Source organism: Crocodylus siamensis, chromosome 8, assembly GCF_052110815.1.
Source record: "Crocodylus siamensis isolate JL-2025a chromosome 8, ASM5211081v1, whole genome shotgun sequence".
Lineage (NCBI taxonomy): Eukaryota > Metazoa > Chordata > Crocodylia > Crocodylidae > Crocodylus > Crocodylus siamensis.
The window spans coordinates 75,673,709-75,694,582 of NC_143402.1; the positions used below are offsets into that span (position 1 = coordinate 75,673,709).

Here is a 20,874-nt window from a genome sequence, read left to right on the forward strand (position 1 = left end):
GACAATTGATTTTCCCTTGAATGAAATTTCTAGTACCAAAGCCAAAGGGTGCACATGCAAATACTAACATTCATTTGTGCAAAAATCCGTGCCGTTTTAGTTTTTCTTTTTTTTTGTACTCCAAGCTGGCCACTTCCATTAAATCAAACCTGAACAGGAAAATCTCTAAGACTGCACATCTCGCTGCAAATCTCCGGCATGCCTATAATTAGAAGTGTGGCCAAAATAGTAACATTAGACAAGGAGAAATTTGACAATGTCAACTACAGAAAAGGTTAAAACCATTAGAGAAGACAGCCTCGGCTCTATACTGAATGGGATGTACTGGTTCCTTTTTCTGGGTAGTAATTAGGACATGTTAGCTGTGAACGTGATGGGGAGGGACACATAGTTGCTGGGTCTCATTTTGGTCGCACACTGCTTGACACTGGATTTTAACAGTATTACTCCTGGGTCACACCAGAGGTTGGGCAGGCCCTCTCTAAACACCTCAGCTCAGGACTACATAGACTATGGAGATGATCCACCTGCAGTCCCCGAAGCCCCAAACCCCAAAAGAAGCGACACCATCAATGGGAGTCAAACAAGATCCACACTCGGGAGTTTCTTCTGTGAAGACAACCGCTATTTCTTCCCAGGATAATCTTTGTGCGAAATAACCTTCAAGCCACATTGTTCCATCTATTTAACCTCTACTTATGTCCAAAGATGTCCACAGGGATTATACATAATAAATAAAATAGATGTGGTTACTGTTCGGTCCACTCATTTCTCTCCTGAAAAGGAAATACCAGGAACTAAGCGTATCTAAATGCACCCCCAGAAATGTAAGCAGACAGGACTCCAGCAAAGGTCACCGAGTGGATCCAGGGCTGTCAGCAGGCAATTCAGCTCTGCGAGTCCAAAGTGTTGCAACAGCATGATATGTTCCCAAAACCCTTGGAAGAATTCAGGTTCTCCATCCAACAGTCGTATACAACAGGGTAAATTACTGGGCCGCTGGGTGGGGCGAGCTGGCATCCGGCTGCAGACTAGAGCCCAGCATGACTACACTGGTGGTTAGCTTGGTCTGAGGCCAGAGCAACGAGGCTGGGAGGAAGGCTGTGGCTTCACTTCGGTACTCTGCGGTTTGACCATCTGTATGGAGACGCAAGAGACAGCATCTCTCTCCTTGCTCCCCGCTTCCTGAGTCGATTCAGACACGGAACAGGGCAACATCCGCCGCATCTCTCTAATAAATGGCATTTTTAGAGAGCTTTCCCTAAATCGCAAAGTGCTGGCAAGACTGCACCTGAAACATGGCATCTCAGCGACAGAAAGACGCGGACACGGTGCAGGGAACACGGAGGGGGCGCCTTCGAGGGCGCAGAGGTTGTTCCGTCGAGAAGGCTAATTGAGGAGGAGCGGGAGATAATTATAACATCCGAAGCATGCAGAGGTACAGAGCGTGGAGATGGATGGGCAGAATAAGTATAGGGAATGAGTTAAAAAAGGAACATTAACGATATCAGGGAAGTCTGCCTGACAGCGAGATTTATTAGACTGCGAGAGTCTTGCATGGGAAGTGGCAGCCGGCTCATCACTTAGGACATTTAAAATGAGACACCAGCAAATCTACTGCGGGAATCAGCTCCCTACTGGCAGGGGAGGTTCAAGATGAGGCAAATGAGTTTTGCATCTCTAATTTCTATGTCTGACATCATCAGTGTCAACAGTGACACTCAATCATTGAAGAACGCTTTTTTTTTTTTTAAATCCATGTTTTCATTAGATGCCTCATTTTCAAGGGTGATTCATCAGCCTAACCACATAGTTGCCTTGACCTCAAATGTGTCCGTACATGGCTGGAGAAAAGTGTTTCCTGAATACAGTTTACAGGGGAAAAGGGCATTTGTGTCATTTTCAAGATATGAGATTATAATAGGCTACAAAAAAATAGAAGTTTGTGGCTTCTGAAGCCATTATGCATTCCTGGAAGTTGAGGAGGCCCTGGGGTTTTGTTGGTTTTTAGACATCTTTCCCTTTTCAGGGCAATTTGTTTGCAGTGTGGGTATGCGTGGGTAGCGAACCACTAGGTATTTTGGTTGGGGGGGAAACAAGGTTAAAAATGGCCCAGTTATGTAGTTGAGAAAAAAGCCCATTGCATCTGCAAGCCACTTTCTTTTTAAAGAGTTAAAACTTTGCTAAACATTTTGGGGATATAATATGAAGTCATGATGCATCTTATAAAGAAATCAACTGAAGAGGGCATTTCTTGTTTCCACAACCTGAAGAGCACATGCAGCATGACATATTTCAGATTATTATACCCATTCTCTTACTTGATGTCAGCTTGTGTCTGGAGCTACAGGGAAGCTGCGAGTTTGGTTGTGCACAAGATGCAGCCAACGCTCCCGGTGTCTTGAGTTTGTCTCTATCTCAGAGGCTGTCTGTTTTCTGAACCTTTCTCTCTACTAAATTACTCAGGATAATTGTTGCCATGTCCATTGGTGAAGGGTTTTTAGCACGTGTTGCATGCTCAAGAGGGAACTAATCACACGGGTGATTGTAGTTCTTGCATGACATTCTTGGATTAGACCCTTAGATTAAACTGCTTTTCTTCTCTGTGCCCGTGACCCCACTTGTGCCCAGCCTACCGGTAAGTTATGCCCCCTTGATCCCCTCTTACCTCGCTACCAGCTCAGGAAGCCAAGAACGAGTTTACTTCCCCCGGTTGCTTTCTCCCCAAACCGGGCTGAACAAGCCAACTAGACAACGGGCCACGTTCTGCTCCCGGTTCCACCGGTATTTCTAAATCCAGAGCGATTGGGCTCGTTTCAGTGGTGTTGCTCTGGATTAGCACTGGTGAAACCGGGATCAGTGGTTGCTCCACACTTTGAGGGCACAGACAAAACTTTGGGGAGGGGGAAACCAGTTGCTGCATCTGCTTTTGTAAGAGAAGGCACATTGTGTTGTTTTGCCGGTAGCACTGTCAAGGTGTGTGACACTTCCCTGGGGGGAGATGGTCCCGTGTTTCCAATCTTTCATACAGATACGAGATGATTCTCCCTTGATCAGTGATGACAGCAGTAAGAGGCATGAGTTCCTTAGCTGCTAGGTGAAAATACTGATTAACGCTTAACTCAAAGCATCTCCTACCTGCAGCTCTCAAAACATGCAAACAGTACACTTTCCTCTCCTAGTACAGACGCTCACACTGACTTTTCTAATAAATCTGTCCCAATTGACATTTCTTTGCTCGCTGCTTTTTTCAAATGGAATGAAAAAGCACTCCTTGAAAATTTTCCAGTTCCCTGTCTTTGCTAAAGCGTCCTTTTACAAGATGAATACCAGTAGGTTTCCTTTTATTAATGAAATAATTGATAGTTGATTCAGCCCCTGGAAAGACAATGGATTTTATCAATTGACAAGTGAGAGGGTTACCTTCCAAAAAAGATGATGGGATTGGAATAGCTATGAATAAGGTCATTTTGTTTGGCTTTGAAAGAGTTAATCCTAACCTCTTCACAGGGGTGGTTTGCCAAAGGCTTCCTTGGCTTCATTTTTCCTAGCTGAAGTTCATTTTGTCTTTTTTTCTGGACGAAACAGCAGATTTTGTAGGAAGAAACCTAAAGAGTTTAGCAGACTAGCCGTGAGGCCAATGAACTCTGTTGATCTGGGTCCTGGGCTGATTTGGGGACTGAGAAGCAAATAAGGAATCTGGCACTTTAGTAAATACCGCTTATAACTTTGTCTATTAAAGCAAAGTCCCCATCAAGTCATTTGCAAAGCATTTGATAGCCCTGAGTGCCCATCTGCTTCAAATTAATGGTGTTGTCTTTGTTTCTAGTCCTCCAGCTCAGTTTAATCAGTTTAAAAAAAAAAAGTCCTGTGAGCTTAATGAGGAGCACATTTGAAGGGCATGTTTGGTTTGTTGTTCCCATGCACACCATATTTTAAAAATGATATTGGCTTTTACTACTCCTTTGCATGTTCCTCCCAGTTTCTTAAACATGAGTGATACTAGGCTTCTTGCCTAGAGCATCTTTGGAGAAGCATCTTAACACTGGAATCAGCGGTAGAAATTATGTGTAGGTCACAGGATTTGGGGCAGGAGGTTATATAAATGTGAAAGCAGATTTACCGAGGAACCCATGTATGGAAGAATGGAAATACCAGTGAGAATTATAAATCACAAAGTCAATGCAGCAAAGGTTACAGTGCCAGTGTCCCCCACTGAGTGCTTTTCAGATGCAGCCCAGGGCTCACACTTCAGCTCTTGGCTGGATCTACACTGGCACACGTTTCCTTTGGATGCAACTCAACACTCGCAGCAGAAGGAGGAGATCTGCTGTCTGGGTGGCTCCACAGCCACAAGTCTATTAATGCAGCGTCATTACTTTACTGCTGCTCTGAGAACATTAAAAACACCACAGCCCTTTGCTTCCACGCAAGAGATTTCGTGACTGTTCCCATTGTTTTTTGGTTTTGGGGGTTTTTTTGTTTTTTGTTTTAACCAAAAAATTGTGTTTTCATACTACTTTTGAGCATCAGGAGGATGGGTAGAGGCTATTACATGAGACTGCCCTCAAGCAAACTAATATTGCTGAATCCTCACTCCTGAGTCCCACAAGCTCTGTTCCCCTCTTGAAAGCACCAGCTCCTGGAGTCATCTGATTATGCAAGACTCTCAGCTGGTGTTGGGGGGTGGGGCGGGTAATTAAATTTCTACCCCTTCGTGGCTCCCAGAATAGTTTGAAAATGTGAAATCTCAGGATCTCAGTACGGTAAGTAGAAAGGATCCCAGCTCTATTATTTATAAATATCGTGGTGTTAAAGACAAGCTCCGAGTTTGATTTTTTTAAGTGGGCCTGACTCATGATTTTTGAACTCCTGGCAGTACCAGGTGACCTAGAAACACATCATCTGATTTTAATGAGAGTAAGATTAATGCAGCTGCGTTAAACTTAAATTACAATCTTGCTGAGGAGGGAGGATTTTCTCACTTCGCCCACCAACTCTTTGCTCGGTAGACTAGCACATTACGAGTGTTACTGGTCATTACCCGAGGGAAGGACACTTATTCAGCACAAGGAGATCTTGTGTGTTAATCCTGTGCTAGTGTCACGCTCCTCCCATCAGGGTAGGGCAAGGGTGAGAAAGGAGAGGGCTTTCTTGCTGCTCACCTATGGGTATGTCTGCAGCAGGGACCATGGTGTAGACATACTTATGCAGTGGTAATGTAGGTGCCGTGGATACTGCAGCCTCATGCTGGTTGCACTTACCCAAAGACCTGGGTAACACATGGGCAGGGAGCCCGTGCTGGGCTCCGTACTGTCATAGCTGTGCCACTGATTGTCCCCAAGCTGCGCGTGTCTAGCTAACGCAGGTCTGGCTCCGCTACAGTGCAGTCACTGCAGCGTAAGCCTAGATTAAAATGATGCTGGGGTGCCGGACGAGGCGACCCCAAGATATGGAAGGGATCATATAGGTTTGAACATGCGCTGCTACAGGAGACGAACAGAAATATTTCTTGGCTTCCTCATATGACTACTGCTTCCTCAAACTCTCTTCCAGGCCTCCAAGGACCAACACGGCAGCCGGCCCAGCTCGGCCCTCCCCAGTACTCTCCCCGCATTGCGGTAAAGATTTCCCTTGGGCGCAGCTCAACTCTCAGAGCAGACCCACTGAACAGGGGATTGCATGGCCTCATGTCTATTAATGGAGCCTCACGACTGCCTCCTCTGAGAGCAGGGTTAGGCAGCGTACGGCCTTGCTGCAGGCCAGGAAGCTTTAGGGGCAGTGGCAGAAAAAGAAAAGATGCGGAGGTAACTTGCTCAGACATTTATCTCCCTGGTAGCCGGATGGGCTGCATCGCGGACTGAAAACTTACTTGGGATGGGCGAACGTCGATGGATTTTTTAAGTCCCATCTCTTTTCCTGCCCAAAGGTTCCTACAAATTTCCCCTCTGAGGTCCACAGCCTGGCGCTTCTGTCAGCGGAGCCGCTGAGGATGAACGTGTCCGAATCGAACATGAGGTGCTCAGTGCTCACCACGCAGCTGCTATGGGCTCGCCAGCTACCGAGCAAGGGAGGTTTCTTCAGGGACCCCTGCACATGGGAGAAGGAGAGACTCAGGTAGCTGCACGTGGCACAACACAACGCAACACACAACAGGTAAGCTGCCCCACAAAATAAAGCAGTATCCACTTCATTAAAACAGGACAGAGGACATAGAGATGACCTGGCCGGAGCCAACTTCAGCTAAGTAGTAGGTTTTTTTCATGGGAATGGTCTGTTTTGTTGCACAGGACCTAAACTTGAAAAAAAAAAGTGGTTCGGGAGTTGCACACGAGAGTTGTCCATGCATTATAATCATGAGAAAGCCCCAAAATGTGCAACACTCACCGTATATTGATTCATGCCTCTTTATGCTGAAGCAGCACAGCCTTGGACCTGGTGCCCAATATGCTCAGCATAGATTAACAGAATATTTTATACACAATCTCATGGCGTAATGGTAGAAGGGCAGGAGGAAGCTGGCTTCACTTGGGCATGTGAGCAAGGGAGGGCTGGAGTTGAAGACAGACGCGTGGAGAACAGCAGCCCTAAGCCACGCACAAAGGGCATTAAATATGCAATCTCATGTGGAAACCTCCATTTCCCTGGCCATGTTTTCCCCCTCCAATATTGGTTTTACTCTTGTGCTTTCTCTCATTATAGCATACTCCTCAGGGGAAGGCTGCAGCTTCATTTGCTCCAGAAAATGCCTCAAATGCTACACGGCATAAATCATACTGAAGAGCACTATATGACCTGTACCATAAAATCCACTGGCCGTGGTGTTCAGGATCCTCGTACTGCTTGGAGTAACTTGTTTATTTAGGAGGCTTAATAACTGCATTACTTGCTTTCCTCACGGGCTGTATCTATAAACTCAGCACCGGTTATTTGTATTTCAAGCAATCCTGGTGCTCAGCTCATTTTATCAGCTGAGTCAGCAACAAAGGAACACAGCAGAAGCTGAGCTGAACTAATTTGATTTGTTTCTGCAGGCTAGATGGGCTTTTATCTCTCTTTTTTTCCTCCATCAAGGTTGTTTGAATCATATAGCACTTTCAAAGCATGAAGCAGTCTTGCAGTCCTGCTTGGGTGGGCACGCAACTATAGCCACCACATTGACAGAGATGTTGCTATGAACTGTCCCGGGCCACAATTCGCATAAAATGAGAGGAGATCATGTAAGGAGGAAGATGGGGACATGAGCGCCTGGGAGGAGTTTGGAGATGTGGGTATAATTCTTTGCTTTGGGAAGGACCCGGGGGAAGCCACTGTGGGTGCATCTACACGGCAGGAGTGGTGAGCTCAGTCTCTGCAGGGAGGCAATAAGCCTTGCCCAGTTGTTTCTGCTCCATGTGCCAGCCCTGGAAAGGAGGCAGTCGGGATGCTCTGGGGTTGCCCCAGGCCTCTGCTCTTGAGCATGCCAAAAATCCAGGCTTTGAGTATGGTGCTAGGGGTGTTGTCACAGCTTCATGTCCCAGGATGGCATGTAGGGCTTATTTAGGGTGGCCATCATAGAGGAAAGTCTGGTTGTCCTCTGTCCTCTATTGATACCAAACCCAATGCCTTTATGTCCTCTGTTTTTCTCCGGAATGACATGGGCTCGCCAGCTACTGAGCAGTGGAGGCTTTCAGCCATGTGCTTTATACCCAGAACTTTTATCTTCCCTTCTGAATAGTCCTCACGTGCAAAAGGATAACAACTGGCTTTTGTGGCTGTGGAGCAGTTACAATATACTTTTAAAAATAGATCGGGGCAGCTGCAGTTTTAGCTGCGCAGCATGTGCAGGCATGCCTTCGCCCATGCACATGTATGTGTGGTCACTTGAAGAGAAAAATAGAGGTCATAAAGACGCCGGGTTTTGTATCAATAGAGGACAGTGTAGCAGAAAACCAGACCATCCTCTATGATGGCCACCCTAGGCTCATTGCCTTAGCGGTGTGACTGAGCTCCTTGCAACCATGATATCCTTCACATGAATGTGACCTTGCCCTTAAGAACTAGGGCGTCTATACACATGCTCCAAGGTGGAGGGGCGGGCACTTTAATTAGAGCCGCTCTAATTAAAGCGTTCACAGCGTCATGTGTGTTCGCTTCAAAATGGCTCATTCGATGAGCTTTAGTTAAAGCGCCTCCACCGCCATTTTGAAACACAGGGACGCTGAATACACATGACGCGGAGGCGCTAATTAGCACTCTCCAGCAGGCTCAATGAATCAAGTCTGCTGCGATGTGCGTGAATTAGTGCAAAATTCGGTGGTTTGACAGCCGGGCTCTTACCAAGCGCTCGGGGGGCTGGCAAGCCTTCCTTGGGCAGCAGCGTTGGTAAATGGCAAGATGCTAATTGTGAACTTTCCAGCAAGATCCTGCCAACAGCTTGGTCTGGCGTCTCCAAACTTACTGCCGCTCCAACCGCCGGCCTTGAACCTTCCGGAACATTTCTGCCAGACCTCTGTGAGGTCGACCCCTTCCGCCAGGCTGCTTTTACACCCACGACATGGCACAAACTGTTCATCTGAGCTGCAGTGACAGCGTAGCCACAGGAAGTGGTAGTAGTATCCTGCATGTGTGTGGGCATGTGCAATGCAAAGCATTTTAGATGCCCAGGGAGGTATTCATACCTCAGCGTATTGCACTCAGTAATAGGGGTGATTTTATCATTTCTTTCTTATTCCTCAGTATGCATTTGCAGTAGGCTGTTAGGTAGGTAGGAGGAGACATACCAAAGAAGTGTCCTAAGGAAATGACAGTGTCAATCCGACCTGGACAGGATAACACACATGAATGTGCATGGGCGAGGGCATACCCACGCATGTTGCACAGCTAAAATTGCAGTTTGTACTGGGCTATTTTTAAAAGTATATTATAACCACTCCACAACTGCTGAAACTAGTTGTCATTCTTCTGCACGTGGGAACTATTCAGAAGGGAAGATCAATGTTTTTGGAATAAAGCGCAGCATGGAGGAGTTTTCTAAGACTATACATTCAAATTTACTTCCCACCTGCTATTAAAACGATGCACGGACTCTTTGCGCCCTGAATTAAACTATGCCCTTGGCAAGCAAAGTGCCTTGAAAAGACAACTCGCCGGGTAGAGTTAGGGAGATAAACAACTGTACTTGGATGGGGCGGGGGACCGATTTGTTCTCAGGTGCCCAGAAGACCGGGAAATTTTATGAAGCGACTTACCCGAGTGCTAGGAGACAGCCCGTAACCCGAAATGTCCCAGACTTGGATGAATCCTTCTGTGTCTCCTGACACAAGAACAGTGTTTATTAAATTGGCTGCCAATCCAAAAACAGAAGCATCCACTTTTGTGGGGGCATAATAAACACCTGAAAGAAGAAGAAGAAGAGGAGCATCTTCAGAAGTGCTTAAGTGATTTAAGGGTCTGAAGGCTTAGACTATTAATGGCCTCTGTCCCACTGAAATGCTTAGGAGGAAGGTATGTAAAAACCTTTAAAAGGGGGATGTAGAGCCAGATTTTTATATGACTTGGGTGCCTAAATTCAGTGGCTGCCAATGAGGTTTAGCTCCCAAGTGTCTAAATCACTCTTAAAAATGAAATGTCAATTTTGACAGTCATATATTTTAAAGGGGAAAAAAAATCCTTTTATGTTATTAATATCATACTAAATTATTCAAACGGTGCAAGTTATTAAAATCTAATTCTATTGTCAGCAGTAATGCCGTTGATTTACTGCTTGAACTAGGTTTACTTGAATAACGAAACAGACAATTTGGTTTCACCATCTGGCTACTTTTGTTAAACTTCACTTCTCCGCTCTTATCTTCTTAGACAATATTTAGATTGCGAGGACTGCAGAAGGCAAACAGTCACGCTGCCCTTGATTTTATTGGAGTGAATTCAAAATGCTGGTGGCTTTTTCTATTGATCTTCATTTCAACCAGAATTTACCAGCCAAAATGACCCCCCCGCTACCCCAGACCCTAAATACTGGACCAAAATGGACCCGACATCATCTCTTTATTTAAACAAAGGAGAAGTAGCGTGGTCCAGTCCTGGGCCAACCTACTCTTTGCACTGTGCAAGTTTGCTTCATTAAACAGTTCCCCAGTGACTATTTGCTAAAGAGCCTGCGTATACTCTTTGCCTCCCACCTAGGCCTGTCATGCTGCAGATAATGTTGAATAGCAGAAACATCTCTTCTGTACCACAAAACTAACACTGGCAAGCACAGGCCTCCTTTCACCATATCACACCTGCTATAGGAATAATAAGTTATTAAGTTGGGCATGTATCTAGGGAACACCTGTTAGAAGGATACCAGTTTGACTTGAATTGAAATATAGCAGCTATTCTATGGTGATAGCGCTTGGAAGTAGTTATTTTTTTCTCCTTCCTCTAAGAAAGGGATGCTTGCTTCCACTGAAACGATGGGGGTTTGGGCAGGTCATGCTTGAATCTGCTCATGCGCTAAGCAATGTCTTGATGCTTCCAGGAACCCAAGGACAGAGGATATCTGATTGCTGGATGTGTCCTGAATTTGTGTGCCATTCACCATTACCATTGATTCTGGGTGTTCAGGTCGAGACCAGGAACGCCAGGGCGCTGAGAAACAGCACCGAATCCCTCGCTGTCGTCACCCAGCTGGGAAAGTTATGAATCTTCTGATGTGTTTCATGCAAAGATCCAAAAATCCCACGGCTCTTCAAAGACAATGTTGGCATGAATGGCTTTAGGAGAAATCTAATGTCATGGAAATCAATAGAAATGTTGCTACTGACTTAAAGCATACCCAGGGTTTCACCCACGGGGAGTAGGCTTGACTCATTTTACCGGTAGTCAGCAATGAGAGCAGTTAATCAGTTTGCCACGGGTTTCATAATCGTTCACCATGTGCAATTACTGTTCCCTGGATTACTATTTTCCACCCATGAACTCTGTGCTCTCTTTTATGCTAAGCTAAAATTATCCCCTTCTAGTGAGCACGGCAGTACACTCAATAGCACTTTTCATTTCCTTTTTGCATGGCAATTGCTTTTATTTTTCCTGGGTGTAGCGCAGCGCTTGCTTTTTGCTTCTGACTTCTGTAGATTGTCTTCCCCAATTTGGATACTAAAATAGAGAGTTGAAAAAAAACCCCCTCCATAGTTAAACATTGGGATAAACACTTTCCTAGATAAAGGATTAGCATGTCCTGTTTTTAAAGGGAGTCTTATATAATGTTTGGAAGCTTTTATATCCAGCTAGCATTTCAGTTTTTGTTAATAACTTAAACATTTTCCATTTATTCTCAGTGACATTATCTACAGTCCCAGTAACTGTGAAGCTGCACTATACAATGGAGAGAAAATAAATAAGCATACTGAATAAAACAGAAGGGGCTAAAATACATATCTATTTTTACACCCGGGAAGAGCAGTGGTTTTCCTTTGACTTCAACGGGGTCATGACTTGGCTCAATGTTTCTGAGTAGGAGTATGGTTAAAACATATTGCCAGCTTTATTTCAAAAGAGAAATCTGGGTTGGCTAAATTACTTCATCGGTGAACACCGATCACATTAATTACGATCCATTTTTAATAGTTGGGTATCGGTTGCAAGCTCTTCGGTATCTTGCTCCACTGAGATAGCACCAGCTTTAGGCACGGGCAGGAGGGGTGATGGCTACTCCAGGTTACAGGGAAAAATATATTCTCCAGCCAGACTGACCACAAGTCCCTTTCTGCTAAATAGGTGGGCTTGGGAAGAAAAGAGGTGGTGTACAATTCAGGAGGGCAAAAGCAGTGAGGAAGAGAAACCACTCAAGACCCTTGGGAATGAAGGAAAGAAAGGGATAGATTTTATTGAAGCATGTGCTGGGATAGAAGAAGCAGAGAGGTACTAGACCAAGAGCGTCTCTCTGCTGTACCCTGTTGCCTCATTAATGATCTGGAAATGTTTACAGTCGATGATAGCGCTCAACTGCAAAGATGATAGTGTCTCTCCTTTCTCCAGCAGCAAAGAAAGCTGCCTCTCCGGCCTCTTGGCCCATAAACCAAGAGAGCTGGAGGAGACAGATCTCCAGACCTGCAGACCTTGAGCTCCCAGCTAAGGCAATGAATTTACAGCAAAGGCCAGTGGCATCATTTCCCACTGACTTCAGCAGAGCCAGGATTTCTCAGCAGGCTGCCAGGGTGGGATGTGGTGATACCCACAACCAGCTGGAGAGGCTGATTTTCAGAGGTCAGTCTTACCAAATTCTTGTCTTTCTCCAAAGACACTCCACCAGTGAAGGGCCCCTGCCTCAGAGCTGATGAGGACTGCGCTGTCTTTTAAAATACCATCTGTGCATCGATGCTGGAGAAAGAAGAGTTTATCCACTGGAGGATGTGACCTAAACACAGTGAAGATGACATTCAGACCACCCTTAACCATTTGTTTTCTCTAAAATCTACTCGGCAGGCCGAAAAATATCCCACCTTTTTTTTTTTTTTTAAAGGGTTGGTTTTCCCCCTGAGCCACCTACCACTAGCCCCGAACCATAAATACATTGGTTTTTTTTTTTAGAATACCAAGATTTTCCTGTGGTTCCCTACTTCAAACAGACCTAAAATTATAAACCAAGCGAAAACACATTTTTAATTAAGCTCTTCAGGCTGATTTCCATATGACAAACCCCAAAATAAACATGCAGCTCTCTGGTTCGTCTGTAAGCACACGAGCAAAACTCTGCCCCGTCTTCCAGGTTTGTACCGCGGGCATCAAAGCGATGGCAGCTAGCAGCCCAGTCCAAAGCAAACCTCAGCTAAGACTCCGGGACTAAACTGGTGGCGGGGGGTGGATCGCTGTGCTTCTGAACAGCCTGACCGGTGTCAATGGGTTGCTGTACAGTAAGTAGCAAACTACCCCTGTGGAGCTCAAAGCAGATTTTGGCACTGGCTTGGGTGAGAGGCTGGCCTTGAATTAATCCATGCACCCCGTGCAAGGCATCTCCTCTCAAAGCTCCCACTGGCATCAGTCGCTTGTCAGATTAGGCCTGATTTGCCCACGGAGCTATGGATCTGCAGCTGGGGAAGTGTGCAGATATAGGATTATTTAGGTCGGAGGATTCTCCTTTGCCCGATCACAATTCAAACCTGCATGCCCACCTCCCCACCCCCCCATGCGGTAATAACACCCATCACTGGTACAGCTGCTTTTCAACTTCAAAGCACCTTGCAAGCATTAATTATGCTTCAGACGGTGTTTAAGCTGGGTAAGAAACCTCCACAGGCTGCCTGGCATGCTGATGATCTCAGATGGAGGAAACAATGAAGATTCCTGAGGTTGAAGCACCTGGTTTTCAAATGTGTTATTAAAAGAAATAAAACACCGGGACAAGCAGGTTAATCATGATCGGGGAGATAAACAAGAAAAATGCTGGGAAGTAGAGGAGATGCCAGCAGTTTTAGCACTGAGACGGTAATAAAAATGAACTCTTTTCATTAGAAGAAAAATGTGTAACTTGGAACCATGACAACTCTGTAACATCCAGCCACACACATTAACTCCCAAGGCCTACAGTTTCATAAATAACGCACCATAAGCCATTTTAAAGCAAATTATACCTTTTGCGCGGCGTCTCCCTGAGGTAGAGAAATACTCTCTGAGATTCGGTGTTCCACACTATAATTTCTCCATCAAAGCTGGCTGTAGCAAGGAGCCCAAGGGCAGGACAATAATCCACAGCCAAGATGTCCTCTTTATGTAGTTGGCCACCCTTCCAGGAGCAAGTTGCAGTGACAAACAGGGCCTACAAGGAGGCAAAGAGTGGATCACGGCTCAGGATCTGCTGACACGGTTGACCCGGTAGATTGGAGCAAACGGAGCACAGCTGCAAGTGTAACTTGCCCGTGAATGGGTGTTACAAGTCCCCTCGCTACCCACCCACAGAGCCAACAACAGCCAACAACAATAGTTTCATGGGTTTTTCTTTTCTTTCTTTCTTTCTTTTTTTTTTTTACCAGTCATCCCTGTTTTAGGCTTTGTTCCCCCTTCCAAGCAAGGAGCCCAGGGACTTTGATGGTGTTAGCCCAAGGTCACTTCCATGGGTGTAGCAGACCAGCGTGCAGTGTTATGAACTATCTGAAGCCACTTCCTTAATACCTCCTCTTCCTAACACCCTGTGCACACGCACCCTGGGCTCCCAGAAATGATACAGAACGATCTTGCGATTCCATCCCACTGCCAAGAGGGTCCGACTCTGCAAAACCACAAGTCCCGTGACCTCCGCCTCATCCACCACCTCTAGCTGGTGCACGTTGTGGCCGTTCTGAATATTCCAGACCTTTGGGGGGAAAAAAAGAGAATGCATCCAAATATCGGCACGATCACATCCAGGCATCCGGCCCTGGCCCGCAACGTTAGCCAGGGAAGGAATGGCACAAAAATGCCACGCGGTTTCTGCCCCAAACCATCAACAGGCTAATGATGAACCCTCCCTGCCCTAGCTGTGACTCTGAGAAGCACCAGCTGCGTGGCATCCACTGTTGACTGCAACATCCTGCTCCCATAAGAAGCCTGGTTAGTCCTTGGGGTTAGTTTCTGCAGATCTCTGTGCTGGCATGGCTGCACTGCTATTAGCACTGAGCCTGCTGTGTCAAGCTAGGTCAGGTGTGTCTGGGTGAGCTCCAGTGTAGATGTGTCCTTTGACTTCTGTGCAAAACCATTGGGGTGATCTGAGAGGGGTCGCCCCCCAAGCAGATGCTGTGAGCAAGTTGCAAGCTTGGCAGAAAAGCATGACCCAGGCAGGTGGCTTATTAACCCCCCTAAGATAAGGGGAGGGGCAATGTCAGTCTGGACAGGATCTCAGGTGAAGGCTGAACCATCCTGGGAGGGCAGAAACTTTGAAAGCAGCCACACATGAAACTTTGAGCTGAGCTCCTTAGGCGAGTGCTGTCAGGCATCGCAGCCTCAACCTGCTGGAGCTTGTCTGTGCTGTGCTTTGAGCAGGGTGGGGAAATTGCCTGCTCCCAGCCCTGTTTCCTGGAAATGAGAGAACAGGGGAAAGACTGGTGGTGCATGATCAATATTTTCCTCTTCTGAGAACAAACCTTTATGGTCCCGTTCCTCGCCGCAGTAATCAGCCTGTTCTGGGAGCTGTCGAGGGCCATGCATGTTATCTCTTCATTCCCATGGGCATTGCTTATGAAGAGGTGTTTGGTACCTGTCTCCACATCCCACACAGCAACAGAAGAGTCATCGCAGCCTGTCACCACCTGCCAGGGGAGAGAGTCTGTTTTGAAATCATCTGCTCCGGCATCACTTTGCATTTTGTTAACAAAGATATCCCCGAGAAGAGAACTAGAGCTGTGCCATCGTCTGGAACAGGATTTCCCCTTCCTCGGCTGGCAGATCAGCGTACCCGCTTACAAAGGGTTACCCAAGAGAGCCAATATCCCCACTTGAACTCTTCCTTGATGGAGGTGATACCTGGTTCAAGGGAGCTCTCCAACATGCCCTGAAATTACAGAAGGATATCACAGAAATCACAGTGTGAGGTCCTGCCTCATGAGGGGCCAGTGCAAGATGCTCTTGGCCATCCATCCATTGTGTTTTTTCTCATCCAGATGGAAACTGCTCATATCACAAAGTTTTATGTTCATAGGATCACAGACAATGAGGGTGGGAAGGAGCTCACATCTAGTCCTACCCCCTGCTCCAAGCAGGACCAGCCCCAACTACATCATCCCAGCCAGGGCTTTGTAGAGCCGGGTCTTCAAAACCTCCAAGGATGGAGATTCTCCAGCCTCACCGGGTAACCTGTTCCCGCGCTTCACCACCCTTCTAGGAAAAAAGATGGTCTTAATATCTAACCTAACCCCTTGCTGCAACCTGAGCCCATTGCTCCTTGTTCTGTCACCTGCCCCCACTGAGAACAGCCCAGCTCCATCCTCTTTGTAACCACCCTTCAGGTAGTTGAAGGCTGCTATTAATTCCCCTCTTCTCCAGACTAAATAAGCCCATTTCCCTCAGCCTCTCCTCAGAAGATGCCTCATCCCCCAAACCATTTTCATTACCCTTTACTGAACTCTTTCCAATTTGTCCCAATCCCTTCTGCAGTGGGGGCCCCAAACTGGACACAGGACTCCAGATGTGGCCTCCCCAGTACCAAACAGAAGGGAAGAAATCACTGCCCTTGATTTACTGGCAACACTTCTACCAGTGCAGCCCAGGATGCCATTAGCCTTCTTAGTAACAAGGGCACACAGCTGGCTTATATTCAGCTGACTGTCCACTGTAACCTCCAGGTCCTTTTCTGCAGAGCTGCTGCCCAGTCCGTCACCCCCACCCTGCACCGGTGCAGGGGATTGCTCCATCCTCAGTGCAAGACTTTGCAATTGTCCTTATTGAACCTCATGAGATTTCTTTTGGTCCAATCCTCCAATTTGTTTAGGTCAAACTTAATCCTAACTCTACCATCCAGTATATCTACTACTTCTCCCAGCGTGGTGTCATCTGCACACTTATTGAGAGTGCACTCCATCCCATCTTCTAGGTTGCTGTAAAGATACTGAACAAAACCAGCCCCAGGACCAACTCTGGGGCACTTCACTTTATACCTTCTGTCAACTAGACATCGAGCCATTGATTACTACCCTTTGAGCCTGATAATCCAGGCAGTTTTCTATCCACTTTACAAATCCATTCATCTAACCTGTACTTCCTTAGCTTGCTCGCAAGAATGTTGTGGGAGACTATATCAAAAACCTCGCTAAAACCAAGATATATCGGTCCGTTCTTCTCCCTGCATCCACAGAGCCTGTCATCTCATCGTAGAAGGCAATCAGGTTGGTCAGGCATGACTTGACCTTAGTAAATCCATGCTGACACTTCCTAATCACCATCTTCTCCTCCAGGTACTTAGAAATGGATTTCTTGAGGATCCGCTCCATGATTTTTCCAGGAACCGAGGTGAAACCGATCAGTCTATAGTTCCCTGGATCCTCCTTCTTCCCTTTCTTAAAGATGGGCACTGTATTTGCCTTTTTCCAATCATCTGGGACCTCTCCCAATCACCAAGAGTTTTATCTCATGGAAGACCGAGGTTTATAAAACTGAAACAAAGTCGATTTTTCCCTGTTCGTGTCCATTACATTTCTAGCTTTGACCAATCAAATCAATTCTTATGTCCTATGAGTTGCACAGAACGTACTGTACTTATGCTATATACTGAATAAAAATTATTGGTGTGAAGAAGTCAAGCATGCGATATGTGAGATTTTATGGTGTATGAAACTGGGGAGCACTCCAAAAACGCATATAAAAAGACAGCTGTTGGCCTCCTCATTACTCATGTGATTGAGGAACGTTTTTAAGGACAGGCAGATGTCAAGCTGCCAACGAGCTTTCCTTTCATGGTTTTGAAAGGGGTGTGAAACTTGAAAACTGAAGACCAGAAATGGCAGAGCAAAGGAGTGGCATATCGGTGGATGGGAAATATGAATGAAGTAAGGAGGTTAGAGACGGGCTGAAAGACTGACTGATGGCAAAACGAAGTGTTTTTGCTACAGATTGCATGAGAGGATGGGTAATGATGGGTACACACGGACAAAACGCCTGGGCACAGAAGAGTAAACTGTGGGGCACACAATGTAAAATGGGAGCAAGGACCTCCTGGACTCTTGGAGAAGACAGATGGTGATGTCCAAGGTGCTGTGCTGCAGTCTTTAAGTGCCATCACACTCAGCTTGTGACCTTTCCTAGCTGATGCAATGTTAAGGTACCGGGCTTCCATCCCTTCCCAGCACTTAAGGGCAATTGCCCTCCTCGTAGTGCATCCCAATCCCAAAAGACGGCAGGGAACCACATTTGTTGGGCCCTTCAGAGCACAACACAAGCCCAGTCACTGCATGAATGCAGGGTCGGGCAAAGGAGGAGGATAGAAAAGGCTCCTCGCTTTGTTGCTTTGTTTGGCTCATGGCAGGATTCTTATCCTCCTCTGTGCTGTTGACTGCAGGGAAAAAAAAGAGCATCCTCAAAATGAAGGAACTCTCTTCTTGTGGTCCCCAATGGAGATTTGGGAATGGAAGGATCAGGACACAAACCCTTTGCTGGGTTGTCCTGGTTGGCTTGGGATAAAGTCCAAGCAAGAGTGACTAATGCCACTGTAACCAGAGTGCCCGGTGAGGAAGACTGCTTTGTCTTATTGCATATACTGATTGATGCCAAGGATTTGGCTTGAATGACACCAGAAAGCACAGTGACACATGCCTGCCTTGGGTTTTGCAATTAGATAAAGTAAAAATACCCCAATAACGTCAATGGGACAAACCAATACTTCATACGCACACCCTTAAAGGGTGCCAATTCTGCCTTTGTATTCCATGGTTCAAATCCAACTGAGCAGAAAATGTGGATCAAAATTCGGAAGAGCGGCTGACCTGGTGGGAGTAGGCACTATAGAGAGCGCTGCGTAACGGTGCGCTGTGGGTCGCCAGCTCTCCCTCCTCGGCACCGCCGTGTGTGAGCTTTAACATGCCAATGTAATCCGCACACGACACTAAAAGGAGATGGGGAGGGTCCTGCATAAGCAAGAAGGGAGAATCCCCCTGCTCTAGCATCCGTCCTGGCTGGATGCACGGGAACTTCAGCACCAGTGTCTGTAGGCAAGTCTGGGAGAAAATATCCCAGACTTTCAGGACCTGAAACCAGAGAGAGAGAAGCTGGGTTTTACATATGTGCCAAGGCTGCTGTTTGCTAGGAGCAAGTCTGGATCCCTCCAAAGCCTTGGGTGAGTTCAGACTTGAACATTGTGGGGATTTTTACCAAGTCCCAAGGGGGGCTACATGTGCTTGATGCTGTTATGGATCTTCACTTATTTACTTCTTTTCATACCCCATCTTCCAGCAAAGTAATGGGTAGTACTGAAGTGAGAGCCATAAAACTAGATTGCGCTCACAGAGTGACTTTCATTTGAACTTTGCCAGGTGCTTCATAATAATTAATGTGTTTATAGTCATACCGCCTCTGGAAGGACAGGCTGGCATTATAATTCCTGTTTTAGACTCGCATTCACTCTCCACTTAAAAGTCTTCCTCGCTAGCACTGGTTCTTGGGGAAAGGGATAGACAGAAGTAGATTCATGTACATCTAGTCAAACTGCCAACCGGTGGTATAGCTGAAGGTGCATGAATTCTTTTTAAAACGCATATTTGGCTTAGACTTCATATTAGCTACAGTTCCTGACAATTCACTTCTGCCTTTTTAATTGCTTGAAAAATGAAAGCATTTCAAAGAGCAGTAAGAGTAGTCACTTCAAAAGGGACTGAGAGATAAAAGATCCTGTTGTCTCAGAAAGCCCCCCATATTCATTCCTTGTCCTTAGCAACACACAGCTTTTCCATATGCTTTGGCAGTTGAATAATACTTTGAACATAATATATTGTTTTTTAGCCACGGATCTCAAATCCTTTTCCAAAGATCTGCTAGTTTTGATGCTTCAGAACTTGGGGAAGGGGTGTAAAAAATATATGAAAGTTGCTTGACCTGACTATGGCATAAGGCATAGCAGCTTTGCAGCACTAGAAACAAAGCCTTTTGTGCTGGAATTGTACTCTACAATCCGGCTGAGCCGGCAGGAGGAATTCAGAGGGACAGAAGCAGCCAAAATGCGACAAGCACACTAGGATCAACATCCCTAGTTTGAAAAGTGTCCAGAGCTCTGGACACATGGCACATTTATACTGATCTAAATCAGGCCAGGATCCAGAGTGGAGAGGCAAGCAGCTCGCCGTAGGTAGCTACATGCAGTAGGGACAAAGCAGCCACTCCAAGATAAGTTGCAAACACACGACACTCACAACCACTTTAACTTATGCTGGTTTAGTTTCATCTCTAATATTCCCCAAATAATCCTCCAGGTCACGGGCTGCACGTGGTGTGTGTAGCTCAGTGCTGTAAAGACCAGTTACGTCGGTGCAATCACTGCATGTGTGTAATACGTCTTGGAGGATAGCTACCGTGCCATCACACCCACCCAGCAGAATACATTATCCATCTTACATTGCTAATGCTTGAACAGCTGTTAAATGTTACTACCAAGGAAGAGTGCACGGGTCAAAACCCAGCATAAAAGGGACAAACCGAGTCCTTGGAATAGCTGAAGACGTGTCCCTGGGACTCATGGATGACGGTGCTGAGAACCGTTGTTGAATGTCCCTGGAAAGTAGCAACTGGCCAGTCTGTGACATACTGGTTCCAGAGCTGCACGGCGTGGTCCAGCCCTCCAGTAACCAGCAGGTTCAGGGATTTGCAGTAGTCAAAGCATTTCACGCCCTAGAAAGAATTGGAAAAAGCAACTAAACGTTTCACAAAAATATTTGCATGGCCAACACTGCATCTGTGGAATAAGGCTATGTAAGGGCATAGAGGTCTTACTCAGAGAGAGCCAGAAATAATTATTTTTATAGCTTTTCATATTTCAGGCTTGATTCATGAATGCAAATCAGTATCCAGGCATCTCTGATTGATAAATCAAGGGCCATGAAAGCAATTTAATTTAGGATCTCTTAAATCTGGCTGTTACAAAAAAGAACATCTTTTCCAGTCTTGCACAATGTACCCAGACACACAGAAGAAACCTCTGCACATTGCAGTTAGCATTTCTGCCTTTGGAGAAAGGAAGGACGATTCTTTCTTTCTGTGACTCATTTTTTCTGTGATTGTGGACCAGTGGGGGGGAAAAATGCTTGTTTTGATTTTAGTTATTCTAAATCTTGTTTAACCCTAATTGCAAAAGCACAACACAATGAATGGTGATTATCTGGGTGCTTCCAAAGCTCTGCCTGCAAATTCTGTTTTTCCTGATTCCCACCCCCCCCACAATTTGTGAATTTTTTTATCTAT

General features: G+C 46.1%; 1 protein-coding gene and 1 long non-coding RNA gene across 7 annotated transcripts in view; one reads left to right on the forward strand and one right to left on the reverse strand.

Annotated features, from left to right (window-relative positions):
- The window catches only part of LOC149859085 (uncharacterized), a 49,809-nt gene extending 40,628 nt beyond the window's left edge, over positions 1–9,181 (forward strand). The window contains exons 3-4 of one of the 2 annotated variants that reach the window (XR_016444008.1): positions 5,930–6,156; positions 6,703–9,181. This is a non-coding gene — a long non-coding RNA (uncharacterized LOC149859085). Of the gene's footprint in view, positions 1–5,929; positions 6,157–6,702 lie in introns of those variants that run through there. The other variant, XR_016444007.1, reaches the window with a different exon arrangement.
- The window catches only part of LOC149859086 (cilia- and flagella-associated protein 337-like), a 54,037-nt gene that overhangs the window by 14,819 nt on the left and 18,344 nt on the right, over positions 1–20,874 (reverse strand). For all 5 annotated transcript variants that reach the window (XR_016444006.1, XR_016444005.1, XR_016444004.1 and 2 more), the window contains 8 exons: positions 20,113–20,304; positions 18,411–18,671; positions 15,081–15,245; positions 14,165–14,314; positions 13,596–13,780; positions 12,243–12,382; positions 9,231–9,376; positions 5,873–6,090 (listed from right to left, as the gene is read on the reverse strand). Coding sequence is in view for 2 of the 5 variants with exons in the window: in XM_090061669.1 (XP_089917795.1) it covers positions 5,873–6,090; positions 9,231–9,376; positions 12,243–12,382; positions 13,596–13,780; positions 14,165–14,314; positions 15,081–15,245; positions 18,411–18,671; positions 20,113–20,304 (1,457 nt within the window). In the remaining 3 variants the exon portion in view is untranslated. The remainder of the gene's footprint in view (positions 1–5,872; positions 6,091–9,230; positions 9,377–12,242; positions 12,383–13,595; positions 13,781–14,164; positions 14,315–15,080; positions 15,246–18,410; positions 18,672–20,112; positions 20,305–20,874) is intronic.